This window comes from Ursus arctos, unplaced genomic scaffold (genome assembly GCF_023065955.2).
Source record: "Ursus arctos isolate Adak ecotype North America unplaced genomic scaffold, UrsArc2.0 scaffold_26, whole genome shotgun sequence".
Lineage (NCBI taxonomy): Eukaryota > Metazoa > Chordata > Mammalia > Carnivora > Ursidae > Ursus > Ursus arctos.
In genome coordinates, this window is record NW_026622941.1 from 12,135,992 (window position 1) to 12,163,742 (window position 27,751).

General features: G+C 43.8%; 1 protein-coding gene across 2 annotated transcripts in view; it reads right to left on the bottom strand.

The window, feature by feature from the left end:
• The window catches only part of DUSP16 (dual specificity phosphatase 16), a 75,641-nt gene that overhangs the window by 17,865 nt on the left and 30,025 nt on the right, over positions 1-27,751 (bottom strand). For both annotated transcript variants that reach the window (XM_026502402.4, XM_044385225.3), the window contains exons 3-5: positions 21,328-21,921; positions 20,283-20,421; positions 5,072-5,235 (exon numbers count right to left, since the gene is read on the bottom strand). In XM_026502402.4, coding sequence (XP_026358187.1) covers positions 5,072-5,235; positions 20,283-20,421; positions 21,328-21,555 — 531 coding nt within the window. In that variant the 5' untranslated portion in view covers positions 21,556-21,921. The remainder of the gene's footprint in view (positions 1-5,071; positions 5,236-20,282; positions 20,422-21,327; positions 21,922-27,751) is intronic.

A 27,751-nucleotide genomic window follows, 5' to 3' on the forward strand; every position in this document is an offset into this window, starting at 1 on the left:
TCAGCGCCCCACCGACTGGTGAGCGGATGAAGATGTGGGATGTGTACACAGTGCAGGGCTCCTCGGCCACAAAAAAGAACGAGATCGTGCCACTGCGACAACATGGATGAGCCTTGAGGACATTATGCTCAGTGAAATAAGTCAGAGAAAGACAAATACGGTATGATATCACGTGGAATCTAAAGGAATCTAATCTCACAGATACAGAGAACATATGGGGGGGTTGGGTGAAGGTGGTCAGAAGGAACAAACTTCCAGTAATAAGTAACTACAGCACAGCAGCCGTAGTTCATAATTCTCTATTGTATATTTGAAAGTTGCTAAGTGAGTAGATCTTAAAAGTCCTCATCACAAGAAAAAAATTGTGACTATGTGTGGTGACAGATGTTAACGAGACTACTTGTGATCATTTTATAATATATACAAACGTTAAATCATGTTGTATACTTGAAACTTTATATGTCAATTACATCTCAATAAAAAAACAGCTTATATATAATACAGTATATGAATTATGTCTCAAAAAGCTGCCCCCCCCCAACAAGTCATGGGCATTTTTCACGAATTCAAATTGTCTTCTCCTCATTGGCCTTAAGTAGGGCAGTTACACTGAATATGGCAGGCTGGATATAAAAAGGGTTCAACTGCAAAGCAGAAGAGACTGCCCCTTAAGAATTTAAAAAACGGATTCTGGCTTCAATAGACAATTAAGAAAACTTTCAGAAATGACATTTTCTAGTCAAAAAAACAAATCTTAATTTTATTATCTTATTATTACTTATGATTTCCATTCACAATTCTTTCCCTTTAAAAGTCTCTCTCTCCTAAACCATGAAATAAACTTTGCCCTGTACCTGGACTAATTTCTAAATATAGGCTCTATAATCTGTTGATGCGGACTGTGGAGTAGTATATGGGACACCGATTGGTATATAGCCTTAATAAAACTGCTCTACTGATCAAGTTTCCCATGTTCAGCTAGACCGAGGAGAGAGATCACATTACATCACCACAGGCATCACAATTCTAGATAATGGAATTGTAATTTTTCTTTCTGAAGTCAATTCAATAAATAATTTTGGATTTGCCACTCCTTCTGCCTTCAAAACTGACCTTCAGTCCTACTTCCTCCATCCAGCCTTCCTCCACCAACCACACCCACTGTATCCAGCACTCACCCTAGTAGCCTGTACACCGGGCAGCTTGCTGACAGTAACCAGGGTCCCTACAGACCAGGAACTGTCCTTGGTGCTTAGCACACGTTACTTCATTTGAACCTCACAGGAACACGAGAAGGCAGTGATCATTACGGTTTGTAGGTGAAGAGGCCAAGATTCAACTTGGCTAACGTGATGCGGCTGGTCAGGCGGAGCCCTGGGATGCAGGACTGCTCACGTCCGAGCCGGCTCTCACCATGAGCCATGCTGCCTTGCTCACGGGAGCTCTACTGCCAGTCATCTTGCCTTCGCATCACTGTGGAATGAATAGGTCTTGTCTAACCAACTTGCACACTCCGTGGTGTATTTTTACTGATAACTTCGGTCTTGTGTCTTCCTAGATCATACGGGAACCCAGTATTCTATGTCTAGGCTAACTGTGGTAAGAAAACAACAGAAACAGCAGTCATCCCAGTGCCGGCAGAGTGACCAGGGAGCACAGAAAAACCAATTTTACATGGTAAATGAGTGAATGAGCAACACCAAGAATGCTGACCACACACACTGTTTAAGGGGGGGGGGGCGTGCAGAACCGCTTCAAGCGGCAGCCCTTCCCTGCAGATACAGCTCTGGCTTACTCACTACTGGCGACAGGTTATTCCATCATCTGTTTCATGTATTTCAGTGTGAAATTAACGTGTCTATTGGAAATGTTAAGTGATAAGGCAGAAAAACAAGAAGTTTGGTCTTTCACATAGTAACCGGAGAGTCTTGCTCAAACGCTGCTCAGTTCAGATGCAAACCAGGCATCAGCAAACTACTTGTAGTACAATAAGCCATTCCTCTTCCAGACCCCGTCCCAAGACCAGAAAATAAAGGAACAGATTGTGAGAAACAAAAGTACAGTCCTGAGGGAAAAAGAAACTGAAAGTATTCTTTTGGCGACCGATGACTTCTTACCGTCTTTTACAGAAGAGCCACGCCTTTGGAACCAGAGTAAAATGAGTACATGTTGAAAGCACTGACCTGCACTGTCCACTATGGCAGCCACAAGCCACGTGAGGCTACTGAGCCCTGACATGTGCAGAACATATAATATCTGCCAGATTTTAATGACCTAGTACAAAAAAAAAAAAGTTTTTCCTCACTGATTGCATATTGAAATGCTAATATTGTAGATACACTGTGATAAATAAAATGTTATCAAAATTCCTTTCACTGGGGCGCCTTAACAGTCAGTTAAGCACCCACTCTTGGTTTTGGCTCAGGTCGTGATCTCAGGGTGGCAAGATCGAGCCTGGCATCGGGCCCCCATGCTCAGCGTCAAGTCTGCTTGAGTTTCTCCCTCCCCCTCTGCCCCTGCCCCTCCACACTCCTGTGCTCTCTCTCAAATAAATAAATAAACCTTTAAGAAAAAATAATTTCACCTGTTCCATTTTACTTTTTTAATAAGACTACTGGAACATTTTAAACTAAGTCTGTGGCTCGCATTACATTTCTAGTGGGCAGTGCTGATACAGAATGTGCTGTAGGAAAACCAGGGAGGGGAGACCTCAGCAGTGATTCGTCAGTCCTTCATAACAGCCTGTCACAGAGAATTCTGTCTTCCAGAAGATGGGCATTTCCAGTCTTACATAAACATAGGACTTAAAGCCAGAATAGTAGCTCGAGTTTGAGGATGATTTCTGCCACTGAGCACATGACTTCCCAGTCACAAATCTTGGGTGACAACGACTCAAGGTCAACCTACCTCCTCATCCTAATATGAGGGTTAAATGCAATAATATAAAGAGCCTAGCATTTTAAACAGTAAACAGTATGATCCTCCTAAGAAAATTTCTATAACATGCTTTCCAAAGAGTTTGGTGGCACTTTATTAAAAAAAAAAAAACTAATAAAATTAGTGGTCTTATAGTTGCTATTTTTAAAGACCTCAGCTTCTAAATTCTAATAAAAAAAGAATGTACTACTGGGAAGCTTATCAAATCTTCCTGTTTGGGGATCTTCAGGAGGGGAAGCAGCGTATCATTTCTCCCGTAAAGTTTACATCAGAGAGCTGAGCAGAAAGATTAGGTCCAGCTATCCTGAAATACAGGCACGTCTGGTCCCCAAATTCACCTGCTGAGTGATGTTGTGGAATTCACCTAATATTTCTGGAATATCGGCTTCCTCATTTATCAAAGAAAGAAGACTGACTACACGATCGCTAAAATCCCACGCAGCACTTCGATTCTTCTCAACCATGAATCCAGAGGTCAGTATGAGTTTCTACTCACACTTTCAAAGCATGCTGACTTCTCACCATCCTCTAGTCTACACATCTGCTTCAAAGAAGTTTCCTGACAGTCTCCCAATGCATCTATGGACGTTTCCTGTGCAGTATACACTAAGAAACCAATTAAAGGAGGGAAAAAAAACCACGCTTTTCCCCCATCCTCAACTCCAGGCTCCAGTTTAACCACAGGCGTTCACAAAGTTAATAACTGACACAGCTGTTAAACCTGGAAACAGTACATAGCAAAAATGTGCCATTTAATATAATGTCAAAGGCAACAAAAATGATCTATAATGCAATTATTTGTAAAATCACCTGCTGACTGGTCACTTTTTTTTTTTTAATGGGGGGTAATTCTGAACAGGATTCTTAACTAGGAATTTTATTTCATTTTCTGATTGAGGATAAACTAAAGCATCTTCAGCTTTGCCCCAGTCATGCATATGACCCTAGGAAATTAGTTCTGCTTTCTGTGTCATAGTCTGCTTATCTCTAAAAGAGAATTAATAATAACCACATGTTCAAAGGAACTGGGACCCCACCAGAAAAGGCTCAATACAAGTATAAACTATCAAATTTCAAATATCTCACAGTAAAAGCAAACATATTAATAACAGTGCTGAGGCAAAATTTTAGAAAGGCAGGAGTTTTGAAAACAAGAGATATGAAAGAATGCCTCATCGCTGCCCAATGATAGGGTATTTTTGCTTTTCACATGCTAACTAACCCAAGCCAATGTGGAAGCTAGTTTTAAGGTCAGCCCAATTCTTTCTGTTATCCAAGGAGAAAACATTAAGGTATCGCCCCTCCTACAGGAAAGTTGCACCTGTAAACCACCAATAGGTGAATTAACAGGCTTGATTGCTCTTTCAATTACAGGTGGTGTAAAAAAGAGGTTTTAGAGGAAAACCACTTTTCTGGGCAGTGAGGACACTGGTTCCCGGCACTGCTGCTTAAGAGCACATGAGCTGGCAGGCAGAGGTCAGTTCTACCACTGCTAACGCGCGTACTATCAGATGCTCAGCGGTACCAACACGGGTTCCTGTGTTAGGCACACCATGCTCAGTATGGCCCACATCCTTTGCAGCGAGAATCCATGCTCTTCCCTCTTCTGTCTCAGTGAAACCGCTCCAGTGAGCCTCTGACAGGCAGCCTGAAATGCATGCCCTTAGCCCTGGCCTCACCATCTTATTCCCACCCCCATCCCTCCAGCCAGAGGTCCTTCCTCAGTCCGGAGCCGAGTCCCTTTCTAGTGTGCCTCAGTAAATACATTTCTAAATGTGAAATCATCTAGGAAGGCTTAGCCTTCCTGAGTGCGCCCAATTACTACAACAGAACAATGAATACCCTAAGAAAATAAGGCTAAACTTCTGAAAAATCCTGTCCTATCCCAGGTCTCCTGGACCTTCGAGAACAAGCCAATATGACAACAAGATTCGGTTTCTTGTGGCGATCGATAACATCGAACAAAATCACCCTCCAGAAGATAACCCGACCAACTGCTCGCAGGGAGTCACACCGAGCATGGTGTACCTTTCTGGAAGCAGCACGTGCTTAGAATGACAGCCAACGGGCAACTGCAGTTTCTCCAGCTGCTGACAAGAAACCCTGCAGGGAAGGAGGTTTTCAAAGCACCCACCTTGTTGAGGACATCTCGCTGGCAGCCAAGATAAAGATTGGGAAGAATTCGGGTTGGCCCGATGTTGGCAACAGGTAGGCAAGGCTGAGAAATGCAGGTAGGGACTAGAGCAGATTTTCCTTCACAGAGGCCAGGGAAACAACGGGAGAACTCCGCAAACCCACCTAAGAATAAACATCATAAAATTATGCCATGTACAAGGATAAAAATCAGCCCTCCGTGAACTGCTCAAATAAAACAGTTTAAAAAGCAAAATCAGGGGCGCCTAGGTGCCTCAGATGGTTAAGCGTCTGCCTTCGGCTCGTGTCATGATCTCTAAGTCCTAGGTTCAAGCCCTGCATCAGCTCCCTGCTCAGTGGGGAGTCTGCTTCTCCCTCTCCCTCCACCCCTCCCCCTGCTCACACGCTCTTTCTCTCCCTCTCTCTCTCCCTCTCTCGAATAAAATCTTAAAAAAAAAAAAAAAAAGCAAATCCAAATCCCACAGATGCACATGTACACCTGTCCACAGTCGCCAACCGCTAAGTATGGGGCATAGCCCGGCATGGAGCCTTGGGCATGGAGCCTTGGTTTACCGGCCTCCTGAGGATGAGGCCCTGAGGGCACTTAGAAGGACTCCTCTCTTTCTCTCTCTCACTCTCCAACATCACACACCCTACATTTTCTCCCCGCTCCCCACCCCCCAAAGGAATGCTTTTCTATGGAACTTAAAGAGAATTTAAAATAAGTAGCAAATAACCAAGCCAAGATAAATATTCACAGGAGCAAAATGAGGATATTAAAAAAACCCGTGAACTGAGGCCAGATGTTATTTCTTCAAAATAAAATTGCTGAAGTTAAAAATTCTTTCTAGAGTTAACTTTAAATCTTCCTACTACGCAGGTTTTTATTTTTTTCAAAGGTATCACAAACATACACACCCCTACTCTTGCAAATATTCTCCACAAAAGCCCTTGAAATTTCTGGGCAGTTAATCAAGGTTCCCATAATCACCACAGATTCCTGGGCTCCGCGGTTCATTTTACTGAGCACTATGAAGAAGTGGTGACAGACCCTAACTGCTTAGGGGACATAAAGGCCTCGTGGCAAGATTCCTAGGCCCAGGAGAATCCCGTTTTTCCTAGTCTAGTCCTTACAACGATCTGCTCTCTGACCTTCAGTAAGTCACCATCTTGCCATTTCGTAATGAAGAGAAATCTGTCCAGCCACAGGAGGTACGCTCACCTCCTCTGGAAAAGAAAACATGGTAAGGTCTTCCCTGGGTTTTCCAATCCAAATATTTCTTGCTACCCAAATCCAAACCCAGCACCTAAAGATTCTGATAAATTTTCAGATAAATCCCCTATTAGCCAAACCCTCACTATGCTGAGTTCAAAGTCAGGAAGCAAAGAGATTTGGAGCACAGGAAATACTTGTTTATTTTCAGTAGTATTTAATTAAAAAACAATTAACATGTTTCTAGGAGGCACTTTTACCTCTTTAATCAAGCCTTAAACAAGATACTAAAATCTCTCTAAATATTTATCTCCGGATCCTTGAGTTACATTCTATTAGTCTTTAGTCCACTTCTAGAAGCGTACAAAGCATGCCCTCAAAAACTGCAGGTGCGCAGGGAGCTGGGAGGGGAGAGTGTCATCCCTTATGACCCCTGTGGTATGTTCAACTCCAGCTGAATCTGGACTCTGCTGTCTAGGCTCAGTACAGGTTCCACAGTGCAGCAAGCTAGGGTGGCAGGAAGTTGGTGACAACTATGCCACCTGCAAAACGCTGAAGTGTGCATTCCTAGCCTTCTGCCTAAGTGCATGGTTTTTACTCGTCAGCAGTGTGTGTCCTGGAGTTCTTAAGATAACCTGATGGAAAGAGTAGGTGGTTCCATTGCAGAACTCCCGAACTCCTTCACGAGATAGACGCAGCCCTCAGGACGTGTCGCTGCACAGGTCCGTGGCTTCACTGCCTACCATTTCCAAGCATGACCCCCAGCCACACAAAAGCCACTGTTATTTCACACTTGGGTGCTATTCTCTCAGCCAGGAATACCACCACCACTCCCACGCCGTGTCCGCACATGCAGCCAGCAAACCACAGACAGAGGGATCGTGGGGCAGAGAGCGCGCCCAGGCCGAGCTCACGTGCGTTAGGACCCAGCCTCAGCTGTGAGGCCTTCCTCCACGTTTGATCTGCGGCTAATTGTTCAGCTACATCTTGCTAGGATTCACCAGAGACACGAAGTGAAAAAAGCAAGGCGTCTAAGGTTCCATTTCCCAAAGTGTGCTCCAGAGCACTGGGGTCCTGCCGGAAGATGACAGACGAGACACGCCCAAAGAGGAAGAGAAGTACTGCATGCCCATCCTGTCTCCCTGGGAGAATTACAGTACACATTAGCATATTAAAGGCGCCAAAAAGTTATCTCCAAAAAAATGAGTTTACTTTAACTCAATTAAGTTTGGAAAACTTAATTTAGGACTGCCCCCTGCCTGCTTCCCCCCCCCCAAATCTATTAATAGCTAGGGCAACTCACACTTAAGGAAATGCCACACTAGGGCAAGTACCACGATGGAGTCAGTCAGAATTCCTACACCCATGAGCATCACCCATGGGCAAGCTCAAGAAAGGGGTCAGCCTATATTGGCCTATGTATATGAGGTTCACGGAGTAGGATTTATAATTCTGTTTCTATTAGTGTTCTGTTCCTTTTCAGTCTAATTACATAATACAGTTATATTTAAGGTGAAGTGTGTTTTCCCCCCCAAAGTATTTCTTTAACAATGTGTTAAAGGGTCTCGCCATTCTTTGCCTATCTCATACCTACCCACCATAGTAACCGACAGGCACTATTTTGATTACAATTTAATTGTGTGAGTTTAAATGTTAGCTTCTACTAACTTCTGTGGTTCTGGTGTTTCTACAAAGAACTGTTCTCACATTTTTTTTCTATCCTAGCTTCGAAACAGTTCATGTACTAGCCTCTCATTTAAACCCAAGAGAATATTTCAGTAAACATTCGCAGAAAAGAGACAATCCAAGGAAACTCTACTTGAATTCCATTTTAAATGTGTAAGTAATCAAAGAATTACCTAACATTTACTAAGTGACAAACATTGCCCTAAGCACTTTACAAGTATTTATTCAATCTTTACAACCAGGAGGTGGGTGCTATTATTACTCCCATTTTATAGATAGGAAAACAAAGGTTCCCCAGCAGCCTGGCCCTGGAGACCGTATTGTCAATCGCTGTGCTCTGTATCTTCTCCAAATACTACAGGATTAACTCTTGGGATGCAGGGACAGCCTTGCTGATTTCCATGCGGTCCTGCCCTCACTAGCCGTGACCTGCTAGGTCTCAATACCAGGCTAAAAATGGCCATGGGCCTCTCCCAAACTGAGGGCAGAGCCTCACTTCCCCAGAGCCATATATGGTTCCAAAGCTTCAACGAGGAAGAAAAAACGGAAAGGGGTCTGACATGACCAAAGACACAAGAGACTCTAAATGCACTCATTTCACATGAAACCAAGAACGGAGCTGACAGATGAACTAGTTAAGATAGAAATACAGTCACTGGTTTGTTCATGATCACAGTGTGCTCTTAAGATGGTAGTGAAACTGAAGCTGTCCTGGGGACTTTCAGGCCATCCTCCACAAGGCAACTCTCAGAGGGGATCCAATTTGGCAACAATCATCAACAGCGTCAGCCAGCCTGGGCTGTTTGAGGTCGGCTTTATCACTAATTACTACCGTGATCCTCAATCACTTTAACTTCGGGGGGATCTCAAAAGTGAGGGTGGTTCTAGAAAATTCTAAGAGAACAGAAATAAATGAGGGCAAGAAACCAGTTTTTAACCTCAAAACAAAACCAAAAAGCCAAACAAAACAGCAATAACACACTGTTGGACACATTATAAAACAAAAAGAAACTTCTTTTTTACATATCTTTTTCACTAATCTCTGGCACAAACCCGAACAGCCTTAAAATACTTAACAGATTTCGTTGAAATCGGAGCATTCATTTAGTGCTCAGTCTGGACTGAAATGTCCCAAACTATGGCTCCTAGTCACTTTCAGAAAACACTACCTCAGCCAAAGAGTACATTTTCCCTGATCTTTATCTAGGACAATGTTCCACTTTGCTAACACCCTCCTTCATTGACAGTTTTTTCCATTCACTGACCTTTCATTCATTGTTGTACTCTAGTGACCCCAGTTTCATTTCATTAATTAACAACAGATGAGACACTGCCTGATTTCCCCGAACTCTTGAAAAACTATCTGTGGCCTCATCAGCCACTCAGTTTTGAAATATGTCTAAAATGTCCTTCTTCCTCTTACAAACCAGATCTAACACGAATAAAAGTATAATTCATCTATGCAAACTTTTTGTTACAAATGGCTGACAGATACAGAACAGTCATCTTCCCTGCCCTGTCATAACTCTCCGCTGTCCCCCAGACTCCGTGTTCAATTGCATGACAAGAACACACAACATCAGTTCATTATCCTCTTTTGTTGAAAAGCTTTTAAAGTACTTTTAAAGTTGGTCAAGAATTTAACTCCCCATCCACTCTCACCACGTTTCTCCTCTCCCTAGATTTTGTGCTGTTTATCATCTGGGAGTGTAGAAAACACCAAGTCATGCAGCCCGGACGAGCTACCCGCATTCAGACCTGAATCTAGAAATGGTGGTATCCACTCTCCTCCCCTCATGCTCAAGTATTTGTTTTCCAGAGGAAGGAAGACGTGTATGCAGACACGCCCGACCCGCAGAGAAATGCGGAGGAGGGGCAGGCAGGTAGACGTGCAGACACCTTTGGCCTCCACAGACTGGGACAGGACAGGCAGGCAAACTACAGTTTCTTTCAGTCTTCCACAAATCCAACCAGTAGAATGTGCGTTTATAAAGAAAAACATATCTATTACTTTGAACAGAGAAAACGTTTGGTACAAAGGCATTCATAACTTCTATACCATTTTATTGTCATTCAGCCAAGAAAATCCTCTTCCTTCAGAGCACCACCTTCACAATTCTAATCACAAATACCATTTTCTGTAAAAGCCACTGTGAACCACCATTTAATTTGGGGGGGGGGTCTGCCAAGTAAAATATAATACATAGAACAACTCTACTAAACAATTCCAGGGGCGCCTGGGTGGCACAACGGTTAAGCATCTGCCTTCGGCTCAGGGCGTGATCCTGGCGTTCTGGGATCGAGCCCCACATCAGGCTCCTTGCTATGAGCCTGCTTCTTCCTCTCCCACTCCCCCTGCTTGTGTTCCCTCTCTCGCTGGCTGTCTCTATCTCTGTCGAATAAATAAATAAAATCTTTAAAAAAAAAAAAAAAAAAACAATTCCAATTAGTCACTCTTCTCTCTGACCCTTGCAACCAGTTATAAATCAGTGATTTTTCTTAAAAATATTTGTAATAGCACTTTACTACAGCTTGGTGATGTGAAATAAATGTTGAAGCTTCAAATTCTAAAAATGGATTCCCTAAAAATGGATAAATGTCAACTCCATTCCTTTAGCGACAGCTCCCTGCAGGGAGAGACATGGGGCGTCTCCGCGGTCGCTTCAGTTCCAACAGGTGGCCGGTCCTCGGAGCTCCCTCAGCCCCACAGAGCCAAGGCTACTCCCTCCCTCACTGTGAAGGGAGTCCACAGCTCTACACAGACTTAGTATTTATACCAAGCTCAACTTTATGAAAGACATGCTTTTAAAAAGTCAATGCAAATTAATTTTTCATATTAAATCATTTTCACATAGTTTATATAGTTTCATACTTTTCAATATAGTTCTCATGTAGTTTAACCTTTGTAAAACAAAGGCTCCCTTTTTGTGACATAATACAACCCATTCACACTTACTTCTTCCAGAGCACATGTCTTCACACGTACACTTTTTAAGTACACTCACCTGTAGAGAAGAGTTCTCTCCATCCTGAAAATACAATCTGCCACTTTGCTAAAAGGAAACAATCCTAATACTAAAAACTAAATAGCTGACATGTATATTTCGATTGTTGAAATGTTATTTCACAACAAATGTACATTTCACTGCACAATGAAGTGACTGATTCCGGCAACTTTGTTCTCTAGCCACTCACAAAAAGACTCAAGTGTGGTGGCCATTCCTCCAGGGTCGTGAGGCTGTATACATGGAGAGCTGGAACTAAAGAAAATGAAACAAAAATGAAGGCACCATAATTTCGTGCCACTAGAGAAAGCAAACACAGGTAAGTAGCTGTACGGTACTGGTCTGGGTAAGCCAAGCCACACATGTTCGATAAATCATTTCTGGGAGGGTAGAGAACATGGCAGATTTTTCTCAACAACTTTAGCAGCATTCCATCTTTGTCTTTTTCAGCCAATCTCCACTGAAAAGCGCTGACGAGAAAAATCCCTAATAACATAAGGTATTAACTTCAAGCTCCAATTCCATCTGCTCCGTATCTACCAGAGCACAGACCAAGAGGAAAGCAGACAGATATGCACGTCTGTGGAACCATCCAGGAAGCCGGACAAGTAGTTGAGGTCTCATAAAACTTGTCCCGTAAATGACATCTCCAAAAAAGCTCCCTCTGTATCAAACAACTCTCTCACCTGGCACAGTCAGGGAATGAGAAATTCCATCGAATCTAATTTTTGGATTAATATGGTTATCACCTAGACAACAAAACAGATTTTAAAATTTCAAAGTACTAGCATAAAAAAAACCACCAAATACTATAATAATGCAATTTCTTGTCATTCAGAACTTCTAGATCTTATTATTCCTCAAGATAACATTATCTGGATCCATTAGCAAAATCCAGAAGTGTTGTTTAGTAAAGAATTCTCGGAAGATGTAGAGAGACAGCTATTTTACTGATCTTTCCAACTGGCAATATGGAGCTATACCCGGAAACTCCTGCTCTTACAACACCCAGAGCACACAGCTAGGACCCCTAATAAATGCCCTCAGACAAAGATTATTCTAAAGAGTGCAACCAGAATAACCAAAAAAGAATATGGCCAGAATCCGCCACTTGCTGAATAAAATCCACAAGTTCTGTAGGAGGGGAGCCAGACTCCCAGAGGCAGCCCTGACTGGTCCTGCAGTGACGTTAAGATGTGAAAGACAAGGGCAAGTGAGCAGTGTCCGGGGACTTCCCGAGAGGGAAGGATTTACGAGGCCCATACTGCCATAGGCATGGAAGGGGAGGCTATTCAAGAGACCACAATTGCTCATTTCACCTAAAAATCAAAGATTTCCAAGCCTGTACTGTTTGATGTCCCAAAATCCAATCTAACACTTTCAACTCCCTTTGGTCATTTTCACTTGAAAGACTTACTGACACTTAAAGTCAAAGCCAATGTGTCCCTTTCTTTTCTTCCGCAACCCCATCCATAGTAACCCTATCCTCCCAGTTCAGCTCAGCAACATCCAGTGGCTGTGCCAACACACTAACTTTCCTTTTTTTTTTTTTTTAAAGATTTATTTATTTGAGAGAGAGAGAGAGAGCACACGCGTGTGCACAAGCAGGGGGGAGGGGCACAGGGAAAAGTGGACTCCCCACTAAGCAATGAGCCCGATGCGGTGCTCGATCCTGGGACTCCAGGATCATGACCTGAGCCATAGGCAGACGCTTCACTGACTGAGCCACCCAGGTGCCCACACTGACTTTCCTTTATGTCTCTTCTATCTGCCCTGCCTTCCCATTCTCCTGATGCCCCCCTGCTCCAGGACCTTCATCCCTCACTCTTAGACAAATTCTCTCTGATCCACTTGTCCTCCTCCCCACTCACGTCCACTCTGCTGCCAAATTAAGCATCCTAAAATAAAGTTTTGATGTGGTCTCTGCTCTCAAATGCCCACAGAATAAAATCCAAAATTGTGAGCCAGACATTCAAGACCCTTCCTAATCTAATCCCAATCCACTGTCCAACCTGATCGTCCATGCCACCACCCTCCGCAGAAAGGAAAATCGGTCTTCTGTTTTCCTAACACACTGCCTTCCAATCCAGGGCCTTTGGCAATTTAATCTCTCCTCCAATCCGTTTCATTATTTCCTTCCTAACCATAGGCAAGCACAAGTCATACCTCTTCTACAGAAGTACATTCCAAAGATTTTTTTATCATAACCAATATACTATAGTTTATATCAAAACCTTCTAAACCCACAGGTGACATCAGTGGCAGCCAGGGGCACCCAGAGCTCTGGGGGAACTGGCCAGGGGTCCCAGGTCAGTGCTGGGAGCCAGGTCCCGGGAACAAATTTCACAATATGATCTTCCCTTACTGAGTTACTCTCTGACAGTGTCAATACTCTTCTGTTGCATTAAAAAACAAAACAAAACAACCCTTTCCTGACCAGTGCATCTATATACGATCTTGCCAACTTAGAACTTCCATAAAATTCAGGGCAATCAACTGGCAATGAGTATTTGCCACTGACTTGGTAACCGTGAACTATCTTCGTGCGTGTGTTGTAACCTCTGTTTCTCCAGCTAGAACACACTGTGAACTGCTTGTGGGCAAGAATTATGTTTCACACTCCTTTGTAATCCCCTCAGCATTTAGCACAGTGCTTGGCACATAACTGAAATTCAATAAATGTTTACTGAATCCTTCCTTGTTACAATGAATAGCTGTTGATGGACATAAGTCTTGTATATTTTTGGTGTTCAAAAGGATTTCCTGATTCCATTCAAAGCCTAAAACTATGTTGGCATGGGTGGGGGCCCAGAATCTGCTTCCTATTCCTAGACCACAATGCCCTAGAAGACTCTCAGCGTGTGAGAGGCAGCACAGGGCAAGAAAAACATTTTTCTGCTACTAAAGGAAAAAAGGTAGGATTGGGGAATGTTACTTTGATCATTGAAAAGCAGCACCGAATCCTCACTGCGGTTCTGCCATACCCAATCTTTAGTGTGCTGGTGACTTTACATTAAAGGTGGAGAGAGAACATTTTTTCAGATGTTCCTAAGTGGCTCGGAACTGGAGAGCCCAGTAATACCCCCAAGGCTCAGAACTCCTATGACCTGGAAGGTCCAATAATACCCCCAGGGCTCAGGGAATCAGGGCACATCCCTTAGGGAACTAATCAGACCAACTGCAATTAGGACCCAGATGAGGATGAGGTGGCTGCTGGACAGGTCTACAGGGATCATCAAAGGGCCTGGCGAAATGAGGTTATTAATCAGGAGATAACTCTATGAGTCAGAGGGAAAAGGGCTATGAGTCTGGTCTCTGGGGAATGACTCTTCAAAATCCAATTTGACTAACTTGTACGCTGTCCATGAATCACCATATAACTCATCTCTCAGGCCTTTCTACATGAAGCTCAAAGCTTCCTGATCTAGCCCGTAGCAGGCTTTCCCACAGACCACTTCTGTGTATTCCTCTCTATCGACAGTCCTCTTTGGCCATCTGCACAAAGCAGGCAGGCAGAAAGGGCTACCTGTTCGTCAACCAAACAATTCAAGACCACTGGAATCATCTGTAAGTTCAAAGAGACATTTAATGAGCACCTACCATGAGCAGGACACAGCACTAGGTGAGGAAGGCAGTGGTGACCAAAACAGAGACCCTCGCTGGAACAGACAGTTTAGCGGGACAAATGTTAACCAAGTAATTAGGTGAATTAACTAATTATAGGTAGGTAGTCAAAGGAGTGTGTATAACAAAGAAAACCAATTTTGCCTGGTAGCTAGGGAAGGCTTGATGACGACACTGAACCCAGCAGGAGACACGAGGGTGAGTGAGTGGAGGACAGGAGAGGGCCTCTGCGAAGGCCCAGAGACACTGACACCGTAGGTCTGCAGCAACTGGGGTGAGGCCTACAGAAGTGAAACGAGCGGAGGACTTAAGTGGCATTAGATGAAGCTGGAGAGGTAGGCAGGAGCCAGCCACTATAGGGCCTTGTGAGTCAGTGAAGGATTTGGGAATTTATCCGAAATGCGGTGACGCATATTAGACCAGGGAGCTATATAATCTGGATTACATTAAAATAGAAAATAAAAATACCACCTTGGCTCCAGTGTGAGTAACGGATTGTAGGTGGCAAGGTAGAAGATAGGAGAAGCCCAGTGAAAAGGCTCTTGGAGCACTCGGAGTGGGGGGGGGGATGCTCTCGGCTTGACTCAGCCGCTGGCAGGAGAGGAGGAGAGCAGACACCTTGTGAACTCAGAAGACAGACTTGGGGACTTCGAGGCGGCAGCGGCCGCAGCCAAATCCCCAAGAGCTCACAGATTTGTCCTTCTGGTTTAAAGGGCTTGCATAATTTGATTTCATTTCTTCTCAATTCCCACATCTCCCCTTCGCAAAAGAAATCCACTCTAGTCCCCCTCCTCAAATCGAAGTTCAGTCCTGACATTTTGAATCGTGTTTCTGTCCCTAGTCTGAATGCCAAGGTCCCCCCCCCCAAATCTTACTCATCTTCCAAGGTTCAGTTAGAACCCCACTGCCACGATCAAATCTTCCCCAGCCTCTGCAGACGACACCCCGTCACCGTTTTCACTGGGTCACACAGTACAGCGCAGGACCATACGCCCCTCTCTTTCGTCCACTTCAGGCATGTTTCCCCAAATTGGTCTCTAGGTTCTCAAGGGCAGGGCTGAGCCTTTTGCTTTTCTGGTGGCTCAGCCCAGGGCCCAACCACAAAAGTGCCCAGGAAACCCCGAGAGGGGGACTGGATGTAAAGTCCTGGGTCTGGTGCGTCGCCAGAGCCACAGGTGACCCAACTACGGCAAGGCTGAGGCCACTGCGGTCATCGAGGCTGCCGTCATCTGGCTCATGCAGAGGATCGGGATGAGAAACCAAGGAACTATCTTTAGTCTGGTCTGCAGTCCATTTTTAAAAAAGACTCGGCCGCGGTTCTGTCTTCGGCACCAGGAGCCAGGGGCAGCGACGTAAACTGGCTCACCACACGGGCAGGGGAGGCTGAGACAGAGGATCCAGGCTGCGGGGCCTCCCACAAGCTGGGGGTCGGGGCACGGCCGCCGACGGGCAAGACGGCACCTGTGTTTAGTCTGCTTTCAGGGGCTCTCAGTCACCGCAGCTTTTTAAACCCAAGAACAGCCAACCCCTGAGAAACTGGAGTACTTTTACTGAAATCCATTTCATTTCCATCTCTTTTACCAACTACTGCAGGATTTGAAATGGAACGACTGCAGATGCCCTCCTCTAGACAAAAGGACAGAAGAAATGTCAAACTAGGTCACAGAACTGATCTAGTCATAGGTCATAGGTCACTGTCATAACAGCGTGCACAGCAAAATCTGTCACCAGCAAAACAGGGTCCTACTCTACTTCCATCAGGAAGGACAGTAATTGATTCCACTAAAACCAAAGCTATAGGTTTATTATACAGATCGATGGACTGAATCTAGATCCCTGTTAAATTGAAAAAGCGTAGAGTCAAATACACTTTTATTCCCTCCTAGTTCTAATTAGACTAGCAAATCTAACGCAAAACAAAGAAATGTGTATTTGGCCTTTAACCACAGCAAACATTAAGCTAAGACCTTAGCTGTATTCTGGGACGAAGTGTTTATAAAAGCCCTTAGCACTCTACTAACATTGTACCTACCAGTAAATGCTTGATGAATGCTATCTTCTGTCATGATTCAGACTACCCTTCAGCAGAGAACAGAGGGGGTCCACTTCTATGTGATGATCACCCCAACTAAAATAATTTAATGCTTTAAAAACTGTTATATACAGTATATTTTTATACATTGCTTCATTCCATAAAATGTGAAGTAAGAATAGGATTCTGAACTCCACAAAGAGTCTGAGAAAGAGCTTCCACAAAAAGAGCCTTCAGTCCAGCCTCCTGATGGAATTCCACAAGACTCTGGAATTACTGTGGATATGGGCCTTGGGCACGTGGTGGGAGTGAGAGCTTGGGACAGTCACTCAGGGCTGGGTTATTGTCCTCGCCTGTCGATGGAAGGGCTGAAGCCTGTGATTCAGGTGTGGCGTTCTGCTGTAGGGCTGGTTGTCCTCTGTCTCATCACAGGACAGAAATGAGTGCTGCAGGTTAATAAACCTGTGGGTCCCTTTTGCTTTTACTCAGAATCACAGCAGTGAGGAAAGAGAAGGAAATAACAGTATTTCTCATCTGTAGGTTGATCTTTATTTCTACTAACGACCCATCTATTCTCTTTTCTCTATGTTAGCAAGAAATAAAAGTCCCAGTTCATGTATTTTTCCTTTTCTCTTCTAGACTTATGTTCAATCTGGTGCCCTCAGAAATATAACAAAGTAAAATAAAGTGATACACAATGAGTAAGGCCAAGAAACAAGACTATTTTTTAAAAAGAACTCGTTTTCTGAACATCACCAAGACCAAAACAACTGATCAGTAAGTCAGTGACGGCAATTATTTGTTTTCTAACTCAGAATGATAACAGCTTTTAAAAGAAGACAGCTGATAGAGAGGTTCCCCGTGCATCATCTAAGCCCATCCTCGCAACCAGGACCCTCCTTTATGGTCATTTCTGTGACACAAATGTTTATGTCACCCGTTCTGTCACTCCACTCACTCAAATTCTTCGGTCTTGTTTTCACAGATGGCTGTGGGAGCATACATGGGTTTTTATGTCCCTATAACTAGGTCCTTTAGGTAGGCACGGGTCTCCTCCCGTTGCAGGGAGACAGCTCATTAGAATGCTTCTTCTATCAGTTCACTGGGCATGTCTTTCTGTTCCCCTTCTCTAAAGTCATTTTTTCCCAGGCAAGGTGGCCCTGAGAATGGGAATGGAATTCGGCCCACAATTCTTTACCTCCGTGTCTAATGACCATCAAAACCATCTTCTTCCTGAATAATCTCAGAGTAGCTGAAAGCTCTAAAAATGGAGAAATCACCCCCAAGAAACCACCACATCTTTCTCTTATGAGGCTGACAACCACCTCCCATTGCTGAAAGCAACAGCAGTGGTCTGTAGCGGAAACTGTCTCCAGTTACCTCGCCATTTTCTGTAGCACCTGTGAGAAGCTTGTGTGCTTTTCCAGTTCTTTCCCCCCACACAAAATACTGAAACATCTGTCATGCTGTCCTTCTACCCCACATCCCCGGAACATCCTACGCGCAGCTGGACCTTGGCAATCAAACGGGCTGCCAAGAACTGACGGCCAGAGCCACCTGGGCACCCTCTCCCACTGACGCCACTTTTCTGCCTACTCCGAGGAGCAGACTCACTAACCAAGGCAATTTCCAATTGGCCAGGGGCTTCTGGATGGTTGGGAGGCTTTCGACCATCCAGAACCGTCTCTCAGGTATCATAAGAGATCTGGCTGCTCAGAAACTCCCAAACAAGGCAATTCAATTCGGTCCCTGAAGCTACCTGCTAAACTAAAAGACACACAGGATTCTAAGCTGTGGATCGGGATTTGGTGCTATCGATACATTCAGTGTGGTTCTTGGTGCTGCCTGGATGAACTCTCATTTAGACCCAGGCAACCCAGGCAACGTCCTGTAGGACGTGGGAACGTCAGGGTGTTCTGACTCAGCGTGCCATTCCACGGTCGTGCTGATCTAGCTGATTAGCCGGAGTCCTTCCTCTTCCTTGCCCGAGGAGTGCTCCTCCCAACCTGACACACGGCTAAGAACCCTCCAGGTAAGTAAAGAGTGCTCTCTGTTAATGCGGGGAAAGGGCATTCAAGAGCTAGACCTCCTGTGCTAGAAACTCAGCCTGAGCTCATTCCTCCACGGGAGTGTCTGTCTGGCCACGCTGTCAAGTCAGGGCCCCCCATGGGGAAAGTGTCTGGAACAAGAGTGAGGCGGGACAGTCACTTTGCCGTCCCAGTGTGTACCCTCTGTAAGAAAAACCCTGGGCCTATTAATAGCACGCCAAGGTAAAGTCCTCACAGTGCCTACAAGCAGCATGAAAGGAGCTCCTAAACTCACCAAATTAGTTTAGCGGAACTCCGATAAAAGGGGTATTTGCCACAGTCCACTCCCAGTAAAAGAACACGCCGATCAGCAAGGCACAGAGCCTGGTACTAGAATTCTCGGTCACGGAACTCTGAAAACCTCTTCCTAAGGCACGCGGGCTTCACTTAAGGACACTAGCAGAGCCATCAGGCAGCACCACCGCATGAGCAAAGGTGTGGCAGCGGATGAGCTGACAGAGACGGGAAACCATGCCTGCTTTTTGAGACGTGAAGCAAAAGCTGATGAGCGAGAACTGGAGACATGGAAATCTTATCTAAACATTCACAGAGTCGAAGTGTTAACACACCAGCAACTGATTAATCCTGTTCTCTGAAAACCGAAATGTTTACACTTGTAACAATCAACTGCCAAGGACATCAAGTTCACGGCACCCTACTTGCAACAATCACTAAAGGTGTGAAAACGATAACATCTACCACATCTCGTTTTCTTAGATGGCATTTTTAAAAGCCCTCTTGCCTTTCACGGTGGCAGAATCTGTGGGACACAGCAGCTTTGAGTTAAAGGTCACTGCGCATGTCACACTGTATTCCCCACTCTGTGAGCCCATGTCAGTGAAAGGGCTTTAGTAACGTCTGCAAAACAGGGGAAGCAAAGGATGAACACTGCTCTGGAATTCGATGAAACGGAACTCACACACAGCCCCCTTTTCAGACAGACATAAAATCATTCTTCCCAGGTATTTTATAAAATCATCTGCTTAGTATGTGCAAACTGAGACCTTTTCCAGTTGTAAAAACAAAAGGATAATACACAACTAAATGAGTTTTTAAACTATCTTCCTAATTACTAGAAGAAATAGTTTATACACGGTCTCCCCCTTATTGCTCATAATGTCTAAGAATGGTGAGCTGTTTGCTGGAGTCGCTGTAACTGTTTAATAAGACTTTGACACGATGACACTGGTCTGCTTCTTGCCACAGGGGGTGGGAACCAAGAGCAGGAGCTGAGAGGTAGAGCATTTCGTGTTTTTAGATCCCAGATGAATGGAAAAATCCCCAGCCAGAAGCAGCGCACAGATCTATGTGACATTTCTAGCTAACAAATAAATACCGAATGAAGAGGCATTCGAGCTAAGTAAAAAACACACTGACTACTATGGAAGAATGGTAGTATTGAGTTAAATAAAATAGTTATGTCAATCAGAAGCTATAAATAAACCAGTTTACCCAGGACACTCACAGTTGTGATGACCTATTGTACTCTGAGCTCTCTATGAAATACTGCTTACGGGGAGGGCTCCATGAGATACAAAGTTCTTTCAATCTGCCACATGCCTTACCTGCGAGCAGGTGAACGGAGCTGAAGCTCTTCTCCAGTTTACCCAGAAGTACAGTGAGAAAACAGTCTGAAGACAGAGAGGCAACATCCTGCGAGCTTTGATCGTAAACTACAACCTTCTGACTGCAGTCGATATCAACCTGCAGTGCAAATGGGGGCTGTTAGGAAGGAAGCTGGAAAAAATAATCCCAGAAGCAAATAACTGCCCCCCACCCCTAGCACACGAATGGTTTAAATACTTGTAAAAAATCAACTTTTAAAAGGCAAAACTGATGTTATTTGTGTGTACGTGCGCTCAAATCTCCTTGGTTTAAAATCCTTTAATGCTACAAAAGGCTAAAACTCATAAAACAAAATCATATGTAAAATAAACATAACAATCCTTGAACTAAAGAAACATTTTAAAAGGTTTCTACCTAACAAAGAAACCAGTTGTTCAGTAAAATCAAAACATGAACTCATTTTTATTCCTGAAGAAAAGAAATAGCCTTACCTACCACAAAGGAACCCCAGAAACAATCTTCCTCGAAGATAAATTACATCCCTACATCCTGAGCAATGGTACCTTCCCTTCCCACAAATAAACAGCACTTCTAATATAATTAGTTTCCACTTTCTTCCCAAGGCACTTGAAAAGAATGATTTCCTTTCAGTAAATTTGTAGATAACACAGAATATATTAATTTAGTAACTGTTGATACATGTACTATAAATTATTATATACTAAGTTACTAATAATTAATACCACGTTATTAACTATTCTTACTTGTTAGTGTTTAAATTTTTTGAAAAGTTTAGTAACCCATGAATAGGAAAGCACAGCACTTGCCCAAGTTAAACAAGTTAACCTTTCTGTATAGTTTAGAAATATTCTTAAATGTGACAGTGCGTTAGTAAATTACTTTGAGGTATCCCTAAGGTACCAAAGTTTAAAAAGCAACCACAACTTCCTCAGATTACTTTTTCCCCTTGAAAGTGAGGCTTTGTTTTAAAATTATTCCTCATTCAGGGTGTCTGTTTTAAAAAGGAAAAAAGAAAGCATTTACCTTATGTTTCGCCGAATGCTGGATGAGCTCTGTAATTAACACTTTGTCCTGTTGCAACCTTCGCTTCATAAGCTTGGAGCAGTTGATATTAATGGCTTCCAAAATGTGGGATGTATTGTATTCCACAAATGGCCGGCTATCAATTAGCAGCACTTTCTCTGTTCCACTTTCCAGCAGAGCCACCAACCTCTCAGTAACAATTTGAGTTCCAATCATCTCATGGGCCATGACAACAATAAGTCTTCTTTTCCCACCTCCTTCTTTAATTTGCCACGATGATGTAATGGTGGTGTACTCAAAGGCTCAGTCACTCCATTGTACTAAAAATGTATGAGGTCAGGCTGGTGGTGACTGGCAAAAGGAGAGTTAAACCCATTTTCAGCAAGAGCCCTCCAAGTGAATGTCCCTTTCTCTTTCCCCGTTGATGTGCTCTTGCAAAGGACTCCTTCCACAAAGCAGCCCCTCACATTTGATTCATAAAGAGATGACTGGAATAACCATTCCACAACAAAAGATGCTTTGGGGCGGCCAGTGCATTACATCATTCTTTACCTTTGCTCCTCGCTCCAACAGCTTTACACGGGACTGAAAATCCTACATGAAGAGAGAAAGACAGACAGAAAACAAAACACGGGGTCAAAAAAAAGAAAGAGCATCGGATTAGCGAGAGTGTATGATTCATAATATTTACTCCATTAATCTAAGTCCATACTTGATGCACTGTTTCATTTGGACAAAAAAAGAACAAACAGGCATGGCTTCAGAAAACCTACTGATGATAATTCACTTTTACGTCAAAATATTAAAAACTCAAAGAAGACATAGTCATGAATTCTAGAGACCTGGGGCCCAGAACTACACGCTTGTAGTAGGAGATTGAAAGAACTAGAAAAAGCTGCTTGAAGTAGTATTTTTTTCAAATGGGTTTCCTCCATTTTATTTGCTTATTTCTTGAAAAGAGCACAAAGAACAACAGCCTACAACCAGGTAAGCAAGCCCACACAATCAGGACGACACGATCTGTTCTGCTGGCTTGAGAACTGTATATGAACACGTGTACACTCACACGTAGGCACACCAGGGCACCACAGCAACCCCTGTTGCCCCTTAGGAAAACTTTTCATACATTTCAGCTGCCTTTTAAGAAGAGGAGGAACAAAAACGGCTGATATTCTTGTCATACCAACTGCTGAGCTCCGGCTGGGGGCCTGTGATGTACCCAGCTCCAACCAAGGCAGTCTCACTGCTGTGACCCTGGCCAGTCCATCCCCCCAGTTCCTTGACCCTTCACAGGCTTACCCCTCATTTTCTTGTGCCTCATTCTTCAGAGAATCACTGATTCCCAGCCTTAGAAACCCTCACACATTCACCTGGGACTCGAGGTCAACAACCATACAGCAAACATGCAGAACCCTTAGAACCTGACCCAGTGCTTCCATCTTCTTGCCAAACCCCTATAACTGACAACTTCCTAATCGGCGCTAGCTGGAGCTTTGTGCCCATAGCTTGGATCTCACCCTGACCCTCAATATTGTCAGATCCCTAGCTCGCCGGCCCGTCTCTGCTCACAAGAAACCCTCCGGCGCATCGCACTAGATGCTCACTGCTGGCATTCACCTTCCACAGGGTGAACGACGTGACCGCAGAGGTTTTGTACTGTATTTCCTATCTCCGTAGCGCTTTGCACAGAAGATACTCAACTCACACTGTAGTAAGTACAGTCCTCCACAAATGACTGAAGATACTGAATAAACATCTAATTAACTGACTTCCGATCAGGATGGTGTAAAACCCTCAAACATTATTGGGGTCTGTTCCTAACTTCAGACGTACAGATGAGAAACTGAAGCACGGGGAAGTACAGGGAGGATACCAAGGGGAGTGGCCGTGCCATTTACTACTTAACTCTGGAAAATGATATAACCTCTCTGACCCATGTGTTCCTCGTCTATAAAATGTAGCTATGATACATTTTATATAATAATCTCCTCCTTGTGAGGAGACAAGGTCTGTTTGGAGGACAAAATTATCAAAGTTATCTAAAGGCAGTAAAAACACAACTGCTTATATGGAGAAAAGAGGGAAACCGCTCTAAAGGTAGCAGTGGTGGTCAGAGCTGCCTTGCATCTGGAATCTAAAAGACCTCATTCAGCAGATAAACACAGAAGCAATTCCACCCTCCTGTATAATCCAGCTTCAACTGATCTGTGCCCTTTCTCGAAATCCGAGCCAGACACACACGGAGTTAGAGGCACCTGAGAAATCATCTCTTCCACCACCGCACCTTACAAATCAGCTCCACAGAATACACTTCTTGTCCATTTGTTGTCTTCATTAATTAATGTATTATTAGTATAGCTTACTGGCAACGAGTTACAAAAACCATCTCTAACTCCAACTGAAGAAACTAAAACGGAGACTCTGTATAGTGAATCAACGAATATACTCTGGCAAAGTGCCTACCAAGCGTGAAGCATCGAATCGAGTCCCGACTGCTCAGTGACATAGTTCGCAGCAGTGTGAGGTCCTGTACTCAGATTGTCTGAGTCCCAGACCAGGACTCCCACTACTGGGTTACCCTGTTTTCCCTGAGTACCCGTTCCCATAATGAAACTGGATGGAGAAAGAATGGCTCGACTTGTCCATGAGGGTGCCCAAGTGGCACAGAAAGTGGAAATCTGAGAACAGGAGCAAGAGGATTCCAACAATGGCACTGGGTATCCAAGTCTGATTGGCTCCACTCAGTGATAAAATCCGGATGGGACAAAGCAGTTATCTGGGTTAGCAGATCAAGGGACAAAGGGAGGGAGAAGACAACAAACATGCAAACGTTGAATTAGAAAGTTCTCATCTTTGCCTCCCTTCATCCAAATCTCCTCAGCCCAAATCACCAAAACCAAAGACAGGCTACAGCAAACAGCTCTACTGGGCAGAAAATGGCCATCCCTACCCAGACAACAAGAGTCAGGACTTCCAGATACAAAAAGACCCTTCCCCTGAACCAAGAAAAGCTCTGGGCAAAGTGACCCTAATATAAGGATGTAATTGAAGCAAAGCACTGAATGTGAAATGAGGATAGAGTTACACCCAGCTGGAGCCCTCCTGTTATACCTTTATGCCCAAGCTCTGATGTTTTGTAATCCCAAATAAATTATGTGAGAGGCAGAGTCCTGCCAAGGGGGTGAGGGGCATAGGGGAACAATAAGCTTAAACCTTATTTACAGCTAGAGAATTTTGGTTAAGTCCTCATCCTAGGATGCAACTCTAATTCAGAAATTTCTGGGCATTCAGTGTTCACTCTGAAGATGTCAATACCTTGAGATTGGGAACACGTATGTGACAGTTTTGTTTTTGAAAACTTTTGCATCAGGTAGGATTTAAAAGATGACAAGAGAGCATTTTATTGTTGGCAAAACTGCAAAGCTAATCTTACCCAAAATTTCTACAAGAAGTCAAAAGGAATAAACATTCTTAGATTGAGCCATAAGGCCCAAATGCATACTACAAAACCCAGAGCAGACCAGCTTTACTATTCATTGACTTATTTAAATGATTTTTTAAAATTTTAACTCTTTTCTTTCCTTTTTAAAAGATTTTTAAAAATTTTTTTATTTATTCACAAGAGAGAGACAGACACAGCACAAGCAGGGGGAGAGGCAGAAGGAGAGGGAGAAGCAGACTCCCCGCTGAGCAGGAAGCCCGACGTGGGGCTGGATTCCTAGACCTGGAGATCATGACCCGACTGGAAGGCAGACACTTAACCATCTGAGCCACCCAGGCACCCCAAGATTTTATTTTTTTAAGTAATCTCCACACCCAATGTGGGGCTCGAACTCATGACCCCGAGATCAAGAATCACACACTCCACTGACTGAGCCAGCCAGGAGCCCCTTTTCTTTCCATTTTTAATAGATAACATAGTCACGGGTTCAAAAAAGTTATAAAATGTATGCAAACCATGAATATGCACAGTTTACTGTATGTTTGTTACACTTCAACAAAGCTATTAAAAATTGCCATGATAGGGGCGCCTGGGTGGCACAGTTGTTAAGCGTCTGCCTTCGGCTCAGGGCGTGATCTCGGCGTTCTGGGATCGAGCCCCATTATCAGGCTCCTCCGCTGGGAGTCTGCTTCTTCCTCTCCCACTCCCCCTGCTTGTGTTCCCTCTCTCGCTGGCTGTCTCTCTCTGTCAAATAAATAAAATCTTTAAAAAAAAAATTGCCATGATAATGAAACTCCAACAAATACATTAAGTGAAAAACAGGAAAACACTGAAAATCCTTCTCCTACCCTTGTCCCACCTGCCCAGGCCCTCCCCTCGCCCTCTACTGGAAACCATGTGAACAATTTCTTCTGATTTCTTCCAAAGATTTTCTTTTAATGAATACAGAATAAGACAAAAATACATAGTCTTTCCCCCTACCCCCTTTGTTCAACTGGTTACACAGTACATATACTGTGCATCCTGCTTTCTTCTTTCACTTAAAACACCACGATGTGATTTCTTCCCATTGCCCTCTTGGCTGCCTGGGGACCATGGTGCAGAGCCCTGGCCCAGCCCAGATGCCCAGGAGACGGGGCAGGTGGCTGGAACAGCTGGAAGACTCTTCCGAGGAGAATGATGGGGTGCCCCAGTCTTACCATCAAGGAAATCTGGGTGGCAGTAGGCCCTTCAGAAGACAACTAAAGAACCCTTTTCCATGCATATAATAAAACTTTCTATTTCTCTAAAAAAAAAAGGTCAAGAAACCAGTATTTATCAGACCAAAGACTAGTAACCTTAACCAGGGCCACTAAACAAATATTTGCAGAGTATCCCACTTTCAGAAATGAACGTTTTAAAAAAGCCTTATTTATGAAGGGAGAAGAGCTAGGCTGTGACAACATTTTAGTATAATAAAATGATTATACGGGTCAGTAAACAAAATGGGCAAACCCCCTTAAGAAATATATGTCACATTTTACCAATTTTGTATTTTAATATTTAATATTAAATAAATTATATAAGAACCTTCCCCTTTAATATATAATTTTTAAGTTTATGTATAATTTATTTCATGTTTTAGACTTCATTTGGTTACCTATGGAAATTTATCTATGATTTTATCATGGAAATTCGTGGCATTTTATTTACTGAAATTCACTCTACTCTGCAGAGACTGATGAAATGAATGAATGAATCAGTTATGTCAGAGGACCATAAGCCTATTTTAATGATAAGGTGAACAAGTGGAATCTGTTTTAATTAAAAGAACAATGTACAGCCTGACTATACAAAAACCAGTATTTGCCTCTAAAGTAATTAGCTAAAAGGAAAAATTTCTTTCCTTTGACTTTCTTCACTACTCATAACATAGCCTTCAAGCTAGTGCCCAAACAGAAAATTTTCTAAGGATTAAGGTTGTTTTTAAATTATTCCATTAAGCATCTCCCTCCCTCCACCACATCATGTGCCTGGTCTAGACATACTCCTTGCACCCACAGCTCCCTGACTTACCCTCTAACATGTAATGCTTTCTCCAGGCACCTTAGTCCAACTAAGGACTCTACTCCCTGGAAGAGGGGCCTGGATATGAGGTGGTCTTAAGAGAATGGGAATGGGAGGATCCTTGGATGAAGTCTCTGGGTAAGAGATAAAGTGGCCCGTGGTTGGTGTAATCTGAGAGTCAAGACACAATGTTTTGGAAAGGTAACTGCAATAAACGTGGGCTGGAGGCAGGAGAGGAAAGATTCAGACCACACCAGAGGTCAGATGGGGACTAACCTGGACATCTTGGTTTCCTTGAGCACCTGTCAGGCCTACTGTAACTCATTCACTCAACTAACAGATAGTTGTTGGGCACCTAGTAAGTGCTAGGCACGGCCGGAGAAAGGCAGCATAAATGAGCTAGGGGAGAAGTCCTGTTCTCCTGGAGCTTCTAATTCGGCGATGGGAGACGCAAGAAACAGCAACAACACAACAGGCTGTGGGACAGACGGTGGCAAGCGCTATGGAGCAAAAACAAGGCAGGGAAGGGAGAAGGAGAGCTGCGGCGCAGACGCAATTTTAAACAGAGTAGTCAGAGAGGGTCCTGCTCTGATGGCGAAGTACAAATCAAGAGGAGGGGAGAGTGAGCTCTGCAGATACCAGGAAGACTGGCTCTCTCCCTCAACGGCCTGAGGCCAATGAAAATAGCGCTGGCCAAGGTAACGCGGAACTGGGCGAGTATGGACAGAGGGTGTGGCAGGTGCTCCGTCTTTCTTCAGAATGATGGTTATATCTTTTGGAAATGAAGCATTTCCAGGCACTCAAAGATTTAACTTTGGTGTGAAATACACACACACATAAGTTCAGTATAGTTTGTTCTTAAAACTACAAAGGGAGAAGCTGAGGTTCCTGTATTAGTGCGTTCCTTGGCAAATGAATAAAAAGAAGGTTCTGTAC